Raw genomic sequence first — 20,297 nt, 5'->3', positions numbered from 1 at the left:
AAATAAGCATCAAACAAGTTACACACAAGAATTCATTCTTACATAAACCCGAGTTAATACACTGCTGCCTTCATGAGTTGCACTCCCTGGGGTAAACAGCACCCGAACAAAACAGTGAACTTTTGGAAAAAATGCATGTGACCACCTTCAAGCCAGGCGGAAAATCTTTCATTTATAAAGCACATTTTAAAGAAGACTCGAAAGTACTTCATGATAATTGCAATGTCATAGCAGTGCCAAATAATGTCATGTAATCATGATTTATCATTGTTCACAGAAAATTTTTCCAGTGTTTAAGTTCGTTTAGATTTATGGTGCACTATGGGAATGTGAGTAATCAGTTGGGAATGGGCGAGGTTTAGCATTCCACAGGTGATAATTAGAGTTGCACTAAGTGGGGAATTCAAGGAGAGAGGAGTGAAAGCCACGCTTTTGAACCGAGAGGATGCAAGAGAGATTATTTTGTTCTGAGCTGGAGTGAGCACGCTGTTTTATTAACAGCAGGTAAGCCAGGAAATGTTTAAAAAGGGCTTTATAACGGGAACCAGTGAAAAAGTTATATTTAAAGATGGACAGTTAATGATTAAGAGAGCAAACAATTGGTCCCATAAAACACAGGGAGTGCAACTCATGAAGGCAGCAGTGTATTAACTCGGGTTTATGTAAGAATGAATTCTTGTGTGTAACTTGTTTGATGCTTATTTTTAACACAATTACATAATGTTAATCTGGATAATAATCATTGAAGTACATGATATTGTGGTTTTAAACGGGTGGATGGAATCTTAATGGATTTATTTTGTACTTTCAGTTACCCCTGACGAAAGGCCCCAAGAGGCCTGAAATGCATTGGGTTTAAATAAACTGCTTTTTAAATGGATTTTGGCATCAGTACGTGTTTTTGTCAAGAGGTTCGGATGGCCCAACATTAACATGAGAAAAATTTTGGAAAATTGCGTTTCCTGGCTTGAGGTTGGAAAGAAGGATGATTGTGGAAAAGATTGAGGATTAAAAGCAAGAGCGCTAAGAAAAAACAGTGAAAAATGAAATATATTGCGGCAAATGCAATCAAAGAAAGCAGTGCTGCGATGTGGAACAAAAAGGTGTCCCACAGTTATGGTGTCTGGAAGGGCTGGTGCCAGAGGTCTGGAAGGGCTGTTGCCAGAGGTCTGGAAGGGCTGGTGCAGGTCTGGAAAGGCTGTGCCAGAGGTCTGGAAGGGCTGGTGCCAGGTCTGGAAGGGCTGGTGCCAGGTCTGGAAGGGCCGGTGCCAGGTCTGGAAGGGCTGGTGCCAGTGGTCTAGAAGGGATGGTGCCAGTGGTCTGGAATGGCTGTTTCCAGTGGTCTGGAAGGGCTGGTGCCAGTGGACCAAGATTACAGAACCATCCGCGTGGACCAGAAGCATCACTGCGAAGAATCCTGTAGCATCTTTCAGCTGAAAACGCCATCAAGAACGGTGTTGATAATTGATACAGAGGGAGATCTATAAGGGCCACAGAGGGCCCTTCGGTTTGACAGCCTTGTTTTTTATTTAAATGGCTGACTTACAATTCATTTTATGAAACCTTTGCCCGCCATGCACTGTTAGAAGACACACTTCTGATCTCAAGGAGTTTTAAAATTGAAATTCACGTTTGAACGTTGCCTCCCTAACATCTCCATAGAAGACAACTGAATATGCATCATTCCGGATAGAGGAAGCATCTGATGATGTCAGAGATAGGCGGGGCCTGGTGAGCACAGCGCTTCCTTCCAGAGTGCGACCTGTCCTCCACCTACGTCACCTCCTGGTGACATCAGATGTCCTCTCTTACCCACTCAGCATCACTCCTCATAGAGGATGCACCTGATGATGTCAGAGATAGGCGGGGCCTGGTGAGCACAGCGCTTCCTTCCAGAGTGCGACCTGTCCTCCACCTACGTCACCTCCTGGTGACATCAGATGTCCTCTCTTACCCACTCAGCATCACTCCTCATAGAGGATGCACCTGATGATGTCAGAGATAGGCAGGGCCTGGTGAGCACAGCGCTTCCTTCCAGAGTGCGACCTGTCCTCCACCTACGTCACCTCCTGGTGACATCAGATGTCCCCTCCTGCCCAGCATCACTCCATAGAGAGGAATCACCTGATGATGTCAGAGATAGGCGGGGCCTGGCGAGGAGAGCATGTGGTTTTCTGAGCTCCTCCTCTCCTCACCCTCACCTGCCAGTGACGTCACCCGAAGGCCTTCAGTTAGTATCCTCTTTGACATTATTCCAGGTACAGAAAGCATATCCTGCTGCTTAATATGTCCGGGGGCTGGGGGGAGGCGGGGGGGACATGGTTTCCGAACTTTTCTTAGGTAAGGCATTCCTCCCTCTGACGTCACCTACAGCATGAAAAGGGTCTCAGGAAGTCACGCAAGTGAAAGGAGGGAGTGTGTACTTTCTGTGTCTAGGGTTTGCTCCTCAAGAATAAGACTCACCGGGCCTGTCCCATCCCACTCTTACCAACCAAAGACAAACATTGAGTAAGCTTTACCAAGTTTACAGTTCGTGTTCGTGTCTTGGTCTCACCTCCTGCTCGGCGGGCGATGAGGCGGATGCATTTCCAGGTCGCTCGTGGCTTGCCTTGCTGTCCATGGACCCATCCTGTATGAGAGCAAACATGTGCATGGTCTTTATAATGTCAGCCCCATACATTGAGACAGAACTTTAAACACACCCAACACAGCCCACTGAGCACGTGCTCATTAAAAATACCTGTAGCAGCTGAGGTACCGTAATAATAAGTTGTTTTCTATCCAGACATTCAAACTGCTGGAACCTGACCCTACAGACCTAGGGCGCTGCCCCAAGGACACATGACATGAAACATATTCCCAGCAGAGAGCTTTCTTGAATTCTGCCAGAGCTCTGGAAGTGATGAGGGAGATAATGTCCTTGTTCATACATAGAGGACCCCTGGGCCTGAGGACCAAGTTGGTTCTTCTGTGTCTCACCACTACAGTCCCAGCAGGTTGTCCAACTATCCCACTTGCCCCTCCACCGCGACCTTCAGTCACTGGACCCCGTCCTCTCCCCACAAGGCTTGTATGGAGTCAAGATTGGATGCTGTTACCTTGTGCCTTAGAACCTGTGATCAAGTTTGAATCCGCGGTCACTGCGCTCAGTTCTGTTCAAGCATTCCTAACCAATATCTCTGAGAAAAGATTCATGGGCCTTACTGCCCCTTGACCCATGACCCGGGTGTAATGCTGGATTCAGATTATCTGTTCCAGTGCATCTCAACCAACGCAAACCTATGTGTTTCACCCTTATGCACACAAGGCTCAACCCTTCACATCAGCCACAACCAACTAACCCAGGTTTACCAGCGACAACAAAAACTCCAATGTGAACACCCGTGAAAATAAACAGTATTCTGTTGAGTATTGCATCACCCCCCAAGCTGGTCCACCAACAATCATTGGCCAGACCTGTACAGCCCAACATGCAAGACCATTCTTACCATAGTCTCTGGACCGTTTCCTCCTAGAAACAGGCTAGAACCCCCCCACCCCCATATGTCAGGGATGGGCGGCCCCTCCAGTCTAGCAGTGATGCTGGCAGAAAGCTCTGCACGCAGCTCTCCCACTCATTACATATAAATACTAGATTAGATGAAACTCTCCTGAACCTGGGAGAAGTAGGTATGGGCGGAAAATCCGTTCCGCTCGCGGATTTTGCGGATTTTCGGGAAATCCGCAATCCGCGAGATTCGCGAATCTCCCGCAAAATCCGCAAATCCGCGAGCAGCGGATTTTGCTCGCACTGCTCGCACTGTTCGCGTGAGTTCGCGGCTTCCCAGTACAACTTCGCGCCCCGCGAATAAGTGCTAAATTGCAGAAATACGATCTTAGCAAAACTGAAACTACTTGCCAGGTTCAAAAGTTCAGGCTCATCATTAGTAGCCATTTCCTGTAGTGCTTCCTGAGGGGCCCCTCCAGAGTTCAGTTGCCAGTTGCAACTATTATGTGACCCTGCTCTGAACCTCAGAATAGTTACACATATGCCACAAAGGTCCTGAATTACAGCTAAGGGAGACAAGCAGGAGCCAGGCTGGAAGTTAAAATCCATTAATCAGCCCCTAATTCATTATTGTCAGTTGGGGCAGGGCAGGTGTTGTAACTAATTTTGCAACAATGAAAGCACTTAGCAAGTGCAAAAGATCACTAATCAGGGCGCACTAAGGAAGCAGGTGCCAGCTAAAAAAATATTCTGTGACACATTAATCAGCCCCAAATTAATTCAGGTCACTTGAGGCAGGGAAGGTGTGCTTTGCTTTGCCGAAAATAATGTACACTGGACAACCAGAGGGTGTGGTGATGAAACAGAGGGTGGCATGGGTGGGCCAGAGGGTGGCATGAGTAGTCAGAGAGTGGCAGTGGTGACAGAGAGTGGCAGTGATGAAGAAGAGTGTCCCAAACAGGCTGGACACGTAGAAACAACAAGTTCGCAAAACTTGCGACCCGACAGGTAAGTTCGCAAATTGCGAAATTGTAAAAACCCTCGCAAACTGGCAGAAACACGGGCGAACATAAAAAAAAAAAATCCGCAAATTCGCGGGAATTCGCAGATTTTGCGGATTGCGAGTTCGCAAATCCGCAAAATTCGCGAACGCGAGATCCGCAAAATTCGCCCATGCAGCATCAGTGAGTAAGGTTGACTGCCTCTCCCAACAACTAGCTGTCCCCAACATATTTGTGATGTCACTTCCTTCCCTTCCTTCCCCGCAGCCCATGGATTCTCACCTCTGCCCTAGGATTAAGGTGAAGATTCATCAGGGGGTGAATAAAAGAAGCTTCTGCCACATGCGCTGGAAGCTTGCGTATCAAGAAATGGAGGACAGACTGCATGCAGTCCAAGGCTCAAAACTAACCTAAGGACTACAGTACTCTGGTTCAGGGGCTAGATGAAGTCTGCCTAGATATGGTTGCCACCGTCTGCCATTTAAGGCAATTCCAGCTTGGAGTCCAGTTGTGATGATCATTCTGATCTTGCACTCCTTTCCTTGTCCACATCTCTCCACCTGGTGAGATATGAGCACTTTCAGGCTGCGCCCCTTAATGTTCTTAGAAATGTGAGTGCACAAATCCCATTCCATGCCCCTTCCTGTCGAATGAGTGACAGCGCTGCCGGTAACCTTACCAAGGTGAAAGCCGCGCAGTATGGTCCTGGCCTGACCTCCGGCACAGCGGACAAAGGATGGGCGGCGGATCCAGCTCTCGTTGGGCTTGACGTGCTGTCCTCAGGTCCATCCTGTGGATAAAGCAAATGTCTATTAGCATTTCAAGGTGGCCGTAGCTTATGCTCCAAAGCTCAGGGCCTGCCCCGCCACAGAGCCCAGACACCATTTATAGCAGCTGGAACACATCCCCAACTTGTCCCATGTGCAGTAACTGGCTCTACAGACCTCTGACACTGCACCAGTGCAAAATATGTACTTAATCTATTTATGGGCTACATAACTATCCCAGCAAAACTCTCCCAAATTTCACAGGCCTGGTATTTCTTGGGGACATTGCCTTATGCAAGCGTGCACACAGTGGACCTCTCCGAGCGCCCCCTACTCATTCCCTATCATTACCTAGGAAGGGGGTTGGAGGACACGAGCCAACTTACAACTTGCCCTCACCACAGGAGGCTCTACAAGCAATCACTGGACATCTGCAGGGCAAGGAATATTGAGTGGAAAAGAAGAGAAAAGGCACAGGTTACAGGAAAGAGGGGGTTAAGAAGTAGGAAAGGAAGAAAGTAATGTGAGAAAAGACCGTGGAACTTCTGTAGAGGATTGAGAGAAACGCAAAGAAAGACATGCGGAATGTGATCAGATGGCGGAAGGATAAGAAGAGACAAATGAAAGGGTGGACAGAGGGGACATCTGAGTGCACACGAAGACCTAGATGTACCATGAACAGTGTCCAAAGCAAGAACCGACAAGAGCACGAATAAGAATCCAGATGGCTTGAAAGATGAGAAATGGACAGACTGGCGGATATTATAAAACTGGAATCCACAATTTTGAGCAATGTGAAATATGTCTCAGAAAGAGGAATGAATATAAGATAAAACATAAGCCGCAGGCTGCTGAAGGAGAAGGAAGAAAAGACGGGGTCTCTTATTGAGGCTCAAGGAAGAGAGTCCTAGGGTGAGTACACTAAAAAGGAACAAATGTAAGTTTTAGCTAGGATGAAAATTGTCACCTAAGACCAGATTGTAGTTATTTGAAGAAAAGGATGCTATGGAGGTTGGAGAAAAAAATCAGAGGAGAGGTAAACCTGTTGACAGGTAACCTGCTTTATAAATATCTCCTTGTAACAAACCTGGGGGTCTTCCACATAGATGTTGGAGGATTGGCCAAATCTGACATAAAATAAAAAGGCATGGTATATATGAAGGACACAATGGGACAAAGAGCAGAACTCTGGAGACACCACGCTGAGCAGCAGAGAGTCTGAGAATTGACAGGAGAGAGTCTGAGAATTGACCGGAGAGAGTCTGAGAATTGACCGGAGAGAGTCTGAGAATTGACCAGAGAGAGTCTGAGAATTGACCGTCGAGGGTCGAGAATTCAATCAATCAATCAATCATCGCATTTATATAGCGCACTACTCACCCAGAGGGTCTCAAGGCGCTGGTGGAGGGGGGTCCGCTACTGCTCGAACAGCCAGGTCTTGAGTTGCTTCCTGAAGGCGAGGTGGTCCTGGGTCAGGCGGAGGTGGGTGGGGAGGGAGTTCCATGTCTTGGTGGCGAGGTAGGAAAAGGACCGTCCCCCTGTGGTGGCTCTTCGTGTGGGGGAAGGCGGCTAGGGCGCGGCAGGTCGATCGAAGCTGGCGTTTGGGAGCGTAGAAGTTGAGGCGGCTGTTGAGGTATCCTGGGCCTTGGTTGTGTAGGGCTTTGTGTGCATGGGTGAGGAGACGGAAGGTGATTCTCTTGTTGACCGGGAGCCAGTGCAGGTCTCTCAGGTGTCCGGAGATGTGGCTGCGACGGGGGATGTCCAGGATGAGTCGTGCTGAGGCGTTCTGGATCCGCTGGAGTCTCTTCTGGAGTTTGGCGGTGGTTCCGGCGTAGAGGGAGTTGCCGTAGTCCAGACGGCTGGTGACGAGGGCCTGGGTGACCGTCTTCCAGGTCTCGGTGGGGATCCACCGGAAGATCTTACGTAGCATGCGCAGGATGTTGAAGCACGACGAGGAGACGGCGTTGACTTGTCTGGTCATGGAGAGGGAGGAGTCCAGGATGAAGCCCAGGTTGCGTGCGTGGTCTGTTGGTTTGGGTGTGCTGCCTAGGGCGGGGGGCCACCAGGAGTCGTCCCAAGCGGCGGGTGAGGATCCCAGGATGAGGACTTCCGTCTTGTCCGAGTTCAGTTTCAGGCGGCTGTTCTTCATCCATTCGGCTACCTCTTTCATCCCTTCGTGAAGGTTGGCTCTGGCGGTGGCGGGGTCGTTGGTGAGGGAGAGGATCAGCTTGGTGTCGTCGGCGTAGGAGATGATGTTGCGGTTGTGCTGGTGTGCGATGTCTGCGAGGGGGCTCATGTAGACGTTGAAGAGGGTTGGACTGAGCGAAGAGCCTTGAGGAACGCCGGAGATGACTTCGGTGGCTTCAGATCTGAACGGAGGGAGGCGGACTCTCTGTGTCCTTCCGGCGAGGAAGGAGATGATCCACTCCAGTGCCTTCTCCTGGACTCCGACGTTGCTGAGGCGTTGTACTAGGGTACGGTGGCAGACAGTGTCGAAGGCCGCGGAGAGGTCGAGGAGGATGAGGGCCGCTGTTTCTCCGTTGTCGAGCAGCGCTCGGATGTCATCGGTGGCTGCGATCAGGGCGGTCTCGGTGCTGTGGTTGGCCCGGAAGCCAGACTGCGAGGGGTCGAGGGATCCGTTCGTCTCGAGGAAGGCGGCCAGTTGCTTGTTGACGGTCTTCTCAATGACTTTTGCAGGAAACGGGAGCAGCGAGATGGGGCGGTAGTTCTTGAGGTCGGTGGGGTCGGCCAATGGCTTCTTGAGTAGGGCGCTGAGTTCGGCGTGCTTCCAGCTCTCCGGGAAGGTAGCGGTGTCAAAGGAGGTGTTGATAATGTCCCGCAGGTGGGGTGCGATGACAGCGTCGGCCTTGTTGAAGACGTGGTGAGGGCAGGGGTCGGTCGGAGATCCGGAGTGGATGGAGTTCATCGTGGGGACGGTGTCTTCGGTGCTGATCGGAGTCCAGGCGTGGAGGGTGGTGGTGGGGGGCGGTGGTTCGGTCGTGGCGTTCGTCGGTTGACTGCTGAAGCTGTTGTGTATGTCCGCGATCTTGTTGTGGAAGTAGGAGGCGAGGGAGTTGCAGAGGTCTTGCGAAGGGGTGATGTCGTTGTTTCCGGCGTTGGGGTTGGAGAGCTCTTTGACGATGTTGAAGAGTTCCTTGCTGTTGTGTGCGTTGTTGTCCAGTCGTTCCTTGACTGCAGTTTTCTTGGTGGCGTGGATGAGTTGGTGGTGTTTTCGGGTGGCGAGCCTGAGGGCAGTCATGTTGTCCGGTGTTGGGTCTCTGCGCCAGGTTCTCTCGAGGGCTCGGCAGTTCTTCTTGGAGCTCTTGAGTTCGTCGGTGAACCATGGGGCTTTCTTGCTACCGGGTCTGCTAGGCGGGGTCCTCAGGGGGGCGAGCTCGTCTGCGTAGTCGCTGATCCACTTCGTGAGGTTGGTGGCCGCTTGGCTAGGGTTCGTTGTGCTGGTGGGAGGGTTCATGCTCAGGGAGGTTGCGAGCTGGTCGGCTGTGATCTTGTTCCAGCTTCTGCGTGCAACCTGTTGCTGGTGGTGGTGGATCGTGGTCCTTCCGAAGCTGAAGTGGACGCAGCTGTGGTCCGTCCAGTGGAGTCCGGTGGCGTGGCTGAAGGCGATGTCTGACCGGAGAGTGTCTGAGAATTGACCAGCGAGAGTCGAAAATCTTTAGATTTCCAAATATCTCAAAAATATCCCAGAAGGTGAAGAATAAAAAGTAATCGACTGTGTCAAAAGCAGCGGAGAGATCAATAAGAATTAGGAGGTCGGACAGTTCATAGTGGCCCAAACCCGGTGAAGAGTTGGCAACAGCAGTGGTATACAGACTTATCACCTCATTTTTAAAGTCCACTGACATTTCAATGCCTGCGTTGCAGCGCCTAGTTAAACGGCGCTGCAGTTTGAGGTGGTGAAATGTCAGTGGGCAGGGTCAGGGGGGAGTAGGGTTACCGGGGGCACACCTAAAAAAAAAAAAGGCAGCATTCAATCACAGGGCGAGCACCAGCGTAGAGACCGACTTGGTGTTTGTCCTTCGGTGAAAAACCTTCAAATCCACAGCAGCATCAGTGGAATGGCCTGAAAACTAGGCTGGTCTGGAGAAGGTAGAGAGATGGAATCAAGAGATGGGAACGTTGGTCCTAGACATAAATTCCAGAACTTTGGAGAGGTGATGATGACGGAAGGTGGGACAGGAATAGGAGGTGTTAGAATTGGGGGTCTCTGGTTGGCACAGGTGAGTACTTGTGACAAGCAGGGACCCTCTCCTCTAGTCAGGGCAAGGGACTTACTCCTGAAAATAACCCCTTCTCACCCTCTAGGCGGCGTGGCGCGAGCAGACAAGGCTAATCCCCAGTGCGTTTATGAGTTAAGCATTTGTAACAATATGCAGTAACCAGTTGACACGCTACAAATGGACACCAGGCTGGCTTTATGTAAAAATATAGTATGCTTTATATAAGATTCATCACAAGTCTCAATAACATTTAAAAAGTTTCCACAATACTAGCTAGCAGCAATCAGTTCTTTTAGCAATGCTTGTTTAAAAGGCTGAGCGATTCATAGCACTCCTGTGCGACTTGTGCGGTATCAAAAGAAATGCTTGACAGAGTCTCACGCGCATCGCGGACACTTCAGTCCAAGGCGCGGCGCACAGTACAAAGCATACACAGTACCTTTTACTTGACGGAGTCCGATGCGGACGGTACGAAGACCTGACGTCCCACGCCGCGGTGCCTTCCTCGGGTGGTGCGAGCTATGGCTCGAAGGGCTCAATAGTCATGTTACTTTGAGGGCAGTGATGCGTTGTGGGGGGGTAGGCTCTTGGTGCAGCGTCCGCTCCGGTCTTGGAGAGGGGGGCCAGGGCCTGAGCGTAGTGCTGGGCGGCGGTATGGTTCAAAGAGGTACGAGACATACCAACCGCGCTACGCACCACAGCTGTTCACGAACAGCGGCGGGCGCTTCAATCAGGACAATGCGAAGGGCAAAAGTGGGCACAAGGTGACGTCCGTTTGTTGCGTTGCGAGCTACGGCTCAGGGCCAGATAGGCGCGGTGCTTGGATCGGACGGGTCCTCTCTTGCGGTGCGAGCTACGGCTTGGACAGGCGGCAGTCACGGTGCTCGGGCCAGGCGGGGCTGGTCCTTACGATGCAAGCTATGGCTAGTCCAGGCAGAAGTTGCGTTGCTCGGCGGGACGAGTGCACACACTCTTCAGAGTGCGCGGTGGATTTCCACGAGGCGCACTAGGTTTCCATTGTCAGTACTGCGGGGAAAGGCAGCACGCTCAGCAGCTTCTCTTCCAGGGCGGGGGTTTAGAGCCCAATGGTCCAGGGGCTCGGTTCAGGGGGCAGGCTCACACGCAAGCCCTTGGAGACTGTTCAAACGAATGCACAAGTTGAATCAAAAGTCACTTCAGTCTTTCTCCTCTCCTTCTTGCAGCAAGGCACCCACCACAGGCCAGTCTCCCAGGTCAGAGACAGTACTCCTCCATGCTGCTTTTTCAGGTCCTTTTCGTCGGGCAGAGGTTCTTCTTGGCTTAAACAGGATCTGATTTCTTAGGAGCAGGGCTCCTATCTTTATACCCAAAATCCTTTGTTCTTTCAGTCCAGGGGGGCCTTTGATTAATCCAGTCCAGTTCCTGAGCACTTTGTTTTGGAGACTCTGGCTTTTCTTTTAGTGTGCAGGGCAGAGACATCAGACGATCCCCAGGGGTTGGAGCCAGCATTGAGGTGGCAGAGCACAGCCCTATTCAGAGTCAAGGGGCACTCCTCCCACCAATCCTGGTGTACTATCTCTATTCACCACCTGGCAGCCCACATAAGAGCAGAGGCGGGCTGAAAGGGTCAGGCAAGCAAACACCAGCTTTCTAAAAGTGGTGTTTGCAAACACAGGACATTAAAATAAACTTTACTAAAAGATGTATTTTATTATGCTGAGTTCAGGCATACCAAACTTGACTTTCTACGATGTTCCCTGAGCCTGCTGGGATTGTAGAGTGTAACAATTCCGGCAGCCCATTCTGGCCCATGAGAACAGGTAGCTTGCCAATAGTGAAAAACGAAAATGGCTGTAATTCACTATTAGGACAAGCCACACACATCAGGGTTTGTCCTACCTTATGCTTACAATGCCCCCTGCCCTTGGGCCTACCATAGGGGTGACTCACATGAAGTAAAGGGGTTTTAGGGGCTGGCAAGTGTGTGCACTTGCCCAGCCAGCATGACAGTACCAGACTGCACGCAGGTTCTGCAATGCAGACCCTAGACACATTTTACAAGGCTGCTTCTGGGGGTGGCACAACCAGTGCTGCAGGCCCACTAGCAGCTTTTGGAGTTACAAGCCCTGGCACTCCTGGTGCACTTTACTGGGGTCTGACAGTAAACCAAATAAGCCAATCATGGAAACCAATCACATATACACTTTTCATAGAGAGCACTTGCACTGTGGCACTGATTGGCAGTGGCGCAGTGCCATGAGCAGTTAACACCAGCAAAACACATGAGGCACATCAGCAAAAAGTGGAAGGGAGACTCACGCCAAGGTGCCAGGTCTAACAGGACATTGGTCCCTGGCAGGGAGATGAATGAGTGAAAATAAATATAGACTCAATCAGTACTATATTGATGAAGACGTACCCAGCCGGGCAGGGGTCTTCAAAGTTTATATTTCAGTCAAAAATGCAAAACAAGACAAAATAACACCTTCAACAAATCACGTGCGTGGGGCACAAGCCTGTACCCAACCACGACCATACACAGACAAAAACATACACAAAGGGCTTGTAAGGCAAAAGTCTCTGTAAGGTTCCAACTTTGGACAGAGAATTGCTTATAGGTACCATTACATAGTTTTGTATTGAGAGTTCCACATGTATATGGTACACAGTAGGTCGACGACGTTTCGGACCCCCTTGCTAAATAATGGGGTCCATCATCAGGACAAAGCAATGGTTGCCTTTTTAGTAGTTAGCCTCTTTAGCCTAAGGAGAGGAAAGGAGGAAAAACAGGTACATTAAGTTTACTCACACGCATAATGAGGGTGACATTGTGCCGTGGCTATATACCTAAATCGCTAGTATCCTGGTGGAAACAGCGAGTGACTTAGTTTAGGTGTTGACAGGCATGTGACTTAATGCGATCCAACTGTTGGTGACTAGGTATGTGCTTAAGTGTGAGTGGTTCTCAGAGTCAAGTGAAGAGCGACGCAGTGAAACTGGGGATTTCCAGAGTGAAAAGAATACCAAGGTGGAAGTTGGTGCTAAGGTACATGAAAGGACGCAGTGAATTGAATTTGGAGGGATGTCAATAAGTTAGAAAAAACAGCGATGATTATACAGTATTGTGGGGGACCCTGTGGTCAAGTGAAGAAACGACGCGGTGAAGGATACATAAAATTGTAGATGACAACGTGGTCAAGTAAAATTACGGCGCAGTGATGGGAATAATGGTCAAAAATATAACAGAATTAAAGGAGGCTCACCAGAAACACCACTATGCAAGCTCATATAAGAGCGCGTTTGGCGGAGCAGTGGATACGTATAATCCGGGGATATGAGTTATCTAGGTGGGAATCAATTGTACATGATTAGGGCGAGAGACAACCAATAAAATAATTTTGGGCGTCAATGGAGGAGGGTAGGCTTATACATAATTGCTTACACTAAATTGCAAGCGACAGGTAAAATTACGGCGCAGTGATAGTAAATGCAGTAAAAAGTAAAGGAGGGAAGCTCACCAGAAACAACACTATGCAGGCTCAAAGTAAGAGCGCGCCGGCGGTTGGCTTAATCGGGAGCTTAATCGGGATCCGGGAATATGATAATTCTAGGGGGGAATCAAGTGTATACGATTAAGGCGGGAGACAACCTTTTGAATTAATTAAATTGGGCGTCAATGGAGGAGGGTAGGCTTACCAGAGTTTCAATTAAAGTTATTCATGGGTCCAGGGGCGGGAGAGGATTAGTTTCTCGTTCCGCTGTACCTGTATACAAAGTAACGTTTAATACAGGACCAACCGTACAATGTACAATTGATTCCCACCTAGATAACTCATATCCCCGGATTATACGTATCCACTGCTCCGCCAAACGCGCTCTTATATGAGCTTGCATAGTGGTGTTTCTGGTGAGCCTCCTTTAATTCTGTTATATTTTTGACCATTATTCCCATCACTGCGCCGTAATTTTACTTGACCACGTTGTCATCTGCAATTTTATGTATCCTTCACTGCGTCGTTTCTTCACTTGACCACAGGGTCCCCCACAATACTGTATAATCATCGCTGTTTTTTCTAACTTATTGACATTCCTCCAAATTCAATTCACTGCGTCCTTTCATGTACCTTAGCACCAACTTCCACCTTGGTATTCTTTTCACTCTGGAAATCCCCAGTTTCACTGCGTCGCTCTTCACTTGACTCTGAGAACCACTCACACTTAAGCACATACCTAGTCACCAACAGTTGGATCGCATTAAGTCACATGCCTGTCAACACCTAAACTAAGTCACTCGCTGTTTCCACCAGGATACTAGCGATTTAGGTATATAGCCACGGCACAATGTCACCCTCATTATGCGTGTGAGTAAACTTAATGTACCTGTTTTTCCTCCTTTCCTCTCCTTAGGCTAAAGAGGCTAACTACTAAAAAGGCAACCATTGCTTTGTCCTGATGATGGACCCCATTATTTAGCAAGGGGGTCCGAAACGTCGTCGACCTACTGTGTACCATATACATGTGGAACTCTCAATACAAAACTATGTAATGGTACCCATAAGCAATTCTCTGTCCAAAGTTGGAACCTTACAGAGACTGTTGATTTTGCCTTACAAGCCCTTTGTGTATGTTTTTGTCTGTGTATGGTCGTGGTTGGGTACAGGCTTGTGCCCCACGCACGTGATTTGTTGAAGGTGTTATTTTGTCTTGTTTTGCATGTTTGACTGAAATATAAACTTTGAAGACCCCTGCCCGGCTGGGTACGTCTTCATCAATATAGTACTGATTGAGTCTATATTTATTTTCACTCATTCATCTCCCTGCCAGGGACCAATGTTGTGTTTATAAGATTAAGCTCCCCGAGGTCCCTCGCTGATACCAATTGGGGTCCCCTTGTTGTTAAAAATAGGTCTAACAGGAGGCCAAAGAAAGATCATGGAGGATCTTTTTGAATGTGATGGAAAGCAGCATCTCATAAAAACTCTGAGAAAGGGATATCAGAGGAGGAGAAGAGGCTGAAGCAAGACTGAGATAAGGGGCTCTGTGGATGGACAAAGAAAATCCAAGAAGGAGCCAGGAGCATTGGATCTACGAGATAGAAGGTTGCAACCAGAGATACACATAAAGGGTGAAAATCTAGCATGAGGCGAGGAAGAGACGCTGGGGAAGATGGATGAGGAAAACATCTAATCATATCAATCGTAGAGCTGGCACCAGAATTGGAGTAGAAAGAGAGGAGGTCTCAAGACCATACAGAACAGGAAGATGATTATGAAGAGTGTAAAGATGGAGCGGTCAGGGTAGCTCGAGATTACACGTTTTTGGTAATAACATTGATTGGTTTGTAACAGAGTCAGTTCATAGAAGGAGTAAAGGGAGGCCATGTTTTCAAGGTCTGAGCAAGCTTGAAGTTTCTTCTACTTCAGCTCGCTTTTGTCAAAGGGCGAAACTTAGCAAAAGAGAAGATGTAAGCGAGGGCAGAAGTGACCTGTGCAAAAAAAAAAACAACAACAAACAACAACAAAACAACAAAAGACGCAAGAGAATAGAGAGAGTATATTCTAGAAGTAGGAACAAGTATGACTAAGATGAAAAGGATTGAAACAATCTGGGAGAGAAGTTGGAGAGAGAGAATAATATAGAGCCGGAGGTGTAAGGGAGAAGAGGTAACTGACTGCATAGGAGCAGAAAGAGAATGTGAGCTGGGTTGTCCCAAGTGGGGAATCCCGCTAGTTAGAACCAAGACCAGGAAGAAGGGAAGCTGACTCATGCAGAGAGTGAAGATAAAGGTTGGAACCCCTGAGAAGAAAGAAAGGTGAGGGAGAGAGAAGTAGGGAGATCCTGAGCTTGACAAAAACATGGGCACGATCTATAGGATGTTAAATAATAAAAAAGAGGGAGAGGGCAGATCAGACATGTAAGTGTAATGAAACTCGAGCCCAGTAACATCATAGCGATGGAGGAGAAGGGGTAAACATAATCAGAATGAGTGTAAAAGATGGGCACTACCTTCTGAACACTGATGGTGCCCAGGAGTGACAAGTAGGGGCATTAAGGCCATCAGTGCTTGACTGTCGCGGTTGTCCCAGGTGGTACGCACCTGCACTCATTTTTGATGGCCGGTACTCATGTTTCATCATCAGACTTTGACCTAGAGTTAGAGAGGCCAGCTGGTGTGGAGTAGCGTGGAGTGGAGTGGAGTAAAGTGTGGTGGCATAGGTTGGAGTGGCAAAGAGTGGCATTGTGTGAGTGGAGTGCCTTATAGTGCCATATTGTGGCATTGTGTGGAGTGGAGGGGAGTGGAGTCAAGTCGAGTGGAGTGGCATAGAGTAGAGAGGTGTAGAGTGGCGTGGAGTAGCATAGATTGACTTAAAGTGTGGTGGAGTGGGATAGATGTGAGTGTAAGTAACTCAAACAAGGGACTGAAGTTAAAATCAACACAAAGTTTGAGGCATAAAGAGGATGAATGGCTGAAAGGCAATCAAACTGGGCGTGCTGCGGCAAGCATCATGAAGATGTAAATGTGTTGTTAGTGTGCCATTTATACGATATCATAGCTTAACCCAGCCCACGTAAAATGTTGGACGAGTACACCAAAAGATGCAGGCGTATACAGTGTCCAAAAATGTTTCAAACAGAAAGAAGTGTCTTGAAACACGAACCTCAATCCCAGTGTGATCAGCGGACGGACAATAATAAAGATTGAATGAATCTGTGCTTGGTCCATGCTCCCAGAAAGAACAGGAAGTGACACTCTGCAGGCACTTACCAATTCGAAGACAGCACAGTAGAGTGATAATGAAGCCAACGAATGGCAAGCAATGGGCGGGCTCCAAGCCCTTTACTGTAAATAATACCCTTCGCAAGCGCATACAGCGCATGCACTGTCACAGGCAAGACCTAAAGAAGAAGAAATGGGAGAAATAACAAGGAAAAGAAAGATAGGGAAACAGTGACAAAGAAAGATAGCAGGCATTGGGCCAGCCCGGCCAGAGGCAGGACTGTGGCGGCTCCTAATGAAACCTTGGATGTAGGCGACACATAGGAAAACAAAGTTCAGTAGAAGCGACGGTGAACAGTAAAAGCAGAGTGAGCTCTGCGGGAGTGGACGCACCAGAGACTTTAGGTTTATCCAGGCCTTAACGTCCATGAACTGATCCCATCCCACCCCTGACCAATGACATCCCTCATCACCAGCACCCGTACCGAGCTACGACCAGCGCCGTCCCTTCCTGGCCTCCACTCCGGGGCAGTGGACAGTGCAGCGGCCGCAGGCCCAGACTTCGCTGGACTTGATGTTGGATCCGTGGGTCCATCCTGCGGGGAGAGACAAAGCACAGGAGATATTTAGAATGACCATACTGTGGGCTCTTTATGGACCGGCCCCCTGCTCACACAGACCCTCCCCGCCCCGCCGCTGACCAGGAATCTCAAAGCCCGCACCAGGACACTGAGTTGGAAAGTTTAGGGTGGAGGATTCCAGATGGACCAGCAAACTTTTCCAAAATGTATTGAAGACCGGTGTGTCGAGTGTGATACTCTCTAAGGGGCTTATTTACAAGGCCCTTGCACCACTTTTGTGTCACTTTTAACATGGGAAAAGTGACGCAAAAGTGGCGCAATGGGCTTATTAATCTGCCCCTAAATGTTTACGTGCTGACACCCCCCCACCGCTGCACCCACGACCATTCCTTATCCTGTCTCTAGGTGAGAAGCTTTGTTCTCATCTAAAGACACTCTTCTGCAGACCCCCCTGCCCCTCCGCCATACTCTATTGGCAGACCTGCAGGGGGGCACCATGAGGCCTCCTCAGTGAGCTTTGCCCCACCGCCGAAGGGAGCTTTGGGCTATGTCCAGCTGTGGGTCAGCACCTGAGACCCTTAGCCCCATAAGGCTGCCCTCGCGGTGCCCAAAACAGAGCTTCGATGCCTTCTCGTGGCTCAGAGGATTCAGAGATCCTCTACATATATGCCTGCTTGATCCCAGGGTCACGCAGTCAAATGCCAATGGACTCAGCCTTTCACCCTCCCGAGGTCGATAAGATGAGTTCTGTTTTAAGTTCACGGTATTACCCTGGTTAGTTTAGTTTTGCTCCAGACTCAGGGTTCACAGGTCGGGTTAGGTACTAACATATTTCCCCGCTGACCTGTTCGCTTCCCTGAGTTTCCTACGGGTCACACCCGGATATGACCCGCAGGTCCAACAGCACCCTGGAGGAGACTCAAAAACCAGAGTTGAACGCCCGCTCCGGGTGTACCTGCCACCTAATTGTGAGAGCCCAACACTTGGCATCAGTTCCGCAGCGCAGGAAACCCCCTAGAGCTTCCTGGCACTTCATCATGTAATTGCTAAATTCCCAGCTAGTTTTCTTTCTCCTTTTTTTCCCACCAAGTAAATGACATGTGCTGCTTTATTTTATTTTTTCAAAAAAGTAAATTATTATACAAGTGAGGGGTGTCCCAAAAAACATTACTGTTTTTAGGTTACATTTTTTTAATTGATTTAAAAAAACAAAATAACATTAAAATTCATTAACTTGCCCCGTTCCCATCCCCGCTAATTTTATTCATCGAAAAACGAGGAGCTGTTGTGACCCAGAGGCTCTGAAGAAGGTACCGAGTAATAAGAGGTGCGGGGAAGAGAGTGCCCGGATGTGCACTATGTAAATGTAGGTGTACTTATATAGCGCAACCTGTCACCACAAAGGGCATCCTGGCGCTTGCCTAGGGAACCCGTCCTGGTATTCCCCTGTGAGAAGCCCCAGCAGGGTATCCACAGGGTGAAAGCCAGGGATCCCGCCGCGAGGGGCCGTTGTGGAGATTAAGCAGGCTATTGCCCAGAGTCGCAGAGCGTGAACCCGTGAGTCGAGGAGGCACCGGGACGAGAATTATCGAGTCCGTGGAATTTTTAGCCCAAGACCCGCCGGGGCGGGGAATTGAACCCTGGTCCAGGACCGATCTCAGATTCCGGGTCTGCCGCCTCTAACCCCTGAGCCACACTTCTCCTCCACTATGCAAATATATGCTGTATTTATGTTGTAAAATACTCGTTTCCTCGCAGCTGCGCTGTCCTGTATCACGAGGACATCACCAGACATAGTCGAGGTGTACATATGTCACACTTACAGGATGCACGTAGATGGTGACGACATATGTAGATGTATGTTATGCCACACCACCCGTATGTATGGGATAGGAGGCAGGCGCACAACACCCATTGAACTCACATGGCTTCAGCTCCCCCCCCCCCCCCCCCCCCCCCCCCCGGGTCGTGTGTGTCAGCCCGGGATGAGACAGATCCCGGGCACACACACAGCCGCACCCGAACGTTTCACAGGTCTTTAAAGGACCATTTGAATGTTAATTAGGCCTTGCAGTTGTTTCACCCCTTCTAAGAGCCCCTGCAGCTCCACTCTGCCTACTGGTTAAAGGTTCAGCCCTCTCGAAATTTGGCTCTAGTTGCGCCTCTGATAGGAGGATGAATCTGTTACAAGAGAAAGGACTGGGCTGTTCCTGGGATATAGGTGCAGGTCACTGGGGTGTGGATATGTGATGGTGGTTAAATGGTAACCTACCAGTGTTGGATATGTTGGCCTCACACACCCTTGCAGGTGTCAAGCTTCATCATGGGCAATGCTCCTCGTTGGGTGGGCGGTGCAATACCCAACGGGCAACACCTCAAAGAGGGGCTCTTTGGCGGAGATCTTTTTATCCAACTGCCCGCGGGTGAAGTGTGGGTGAGGGGCCAGAGTGTTGTAGACGGACTTGTGAATTAAAATGACACTAGGGTACCGAAAGAAGGAGCCAGGGGTCTGTAGAAGGACCAGGGCCCTGCAGAAGGACCCAGGGCACTGTAGAAGGAGCCAGTGCCCAGCAGAAGGAGCCATGGCCCAGTAGAAGGAGCCAGGGACCAGCAGAAGGAGCCAGGGGCCTGTAGAAGGAACCAGTGCTTTGGTAAAATGAGACAGGGCCCTGTAGAAGGAGCCAGGGCCCCGTAGAAGGAGCCAGGACCCCGTAGAAGCAGTCAGGGCCCAATTGAAGGAGCCAGGGCTCAGTAGAAAGGGCGAAGGGCCCGTAGAAGGACCAGGGCTCAGTAGAAGGTGCAAGGGCTCAGTAGAAGGGATGAAGGGCCCGTAGAAGGAGCCACGGCCCAATAGAAGGAGCCAGGGTCCTGTAGAAGGAGCCAGGAGCCAGGGCCCCGTAGAATGACCAAGGCCCAGCAGAAGGAGCCACGGGCCCGTAGAAGGACCAGTGCCCCATAGAAGGAGTCAGGGCCCAGTAGAAGGACCAGGGCCCAGCAGAAGGAGCCAGGGGCCCCGTAGAAGGACCAGTGCCCCGTAGATGGAGCCAAGGCCTCATAGAAGGAGCCAGCGGCCTGTAGAAAGAGCCAGGGCCCAGTAGAAGTAGCCAGGGCCCCGTAGAAGGACCAGGGCCCAGCAGAAGGAGCCAGGGGCCCCTTAGAAGGACCAGGGCCCAGCAGAAGGAGCAAGGGCCCCGCAGAAGGAGCCAGGGGCCCGTAGAAGTACCATGGCCCCGTAGAAGGAGCCACTGCCCCATAGAAGGAGCCAGGGGCCTGTAGAAGGAGCCAGGCCCCAGTAGAAGGAGCCAGGGCCCCGTAGAAGGACCAGAGCCCGCAGAAGGAGCCCGGGACCGCAGAAGGAGCCAGGGCACTGTAGAAGGAGCCAGTGCCCAGCAGAAGGAGCCATGGCCCAGTAGAAGGAGCCAGGGACCAGCAGAAGGAGCCAGGGGCCTGTAGAAGGAACCAGTGCGTTGGTAAAAGGAGACAGGGCCCTGTAGAAGGAGCCAGGGCCCCGTAGAAGGAGCCA

General features: G+C 50.0%; 1 protein-coding gene across 5 annotated transcripts in view; it reads right to left on the bottom strand.

The window, feature by feature from the left end:
* Positions 1-20,297, bottom strand: part of PRKAG3 (protein kinase AMP-activated non-catalytic subunit gamma 3) — a 332,947-nt gene that overhangs the window by 204,804 nt on the left and 107,846 nt on the right. For all 5 annotated transcript variants that reach the window (XM_086954427.1, XM_086954429.1, XM_086954428.1 and 2 more), the window contains 3 exons: positions 16,679-16,789; positions 5,168-5,278; positions 2,555-2,629 (listed from right to left, as the gene is read on the bottom strand). In XM_086954427.1, the coding sequence (XP_086810553.1) occupies positions 2,555-2,629; positions 5,168-5,278; positions 16,679-16,789 (297 nt within the window). The remainder of the gene's footprint in view (positions 1-2,554; positions 2,630-5,167; positions 5,279-16,678; positions 16,790-20,297) is intronic.

The sequence above is a fragment of the Lissotriton vulgaris genome, chromosome 2_1 (genome assembly GCF_964263255.1).
Source record: "Lissotriton vulgaris chromosome 2_1, aLisVul1.2, whole genome shotgun sequence".
In the NCBI taxonomy this organism is placed as follows: Eukaryota; Metazoa; Chordata; class Amphibia; order Caudata; family Salamandridae; genus Lissotriton; species Lissotriton vulgaris.
This window is presented reverse-complemented; position numbering and strand designations above follow the sequence as displayed.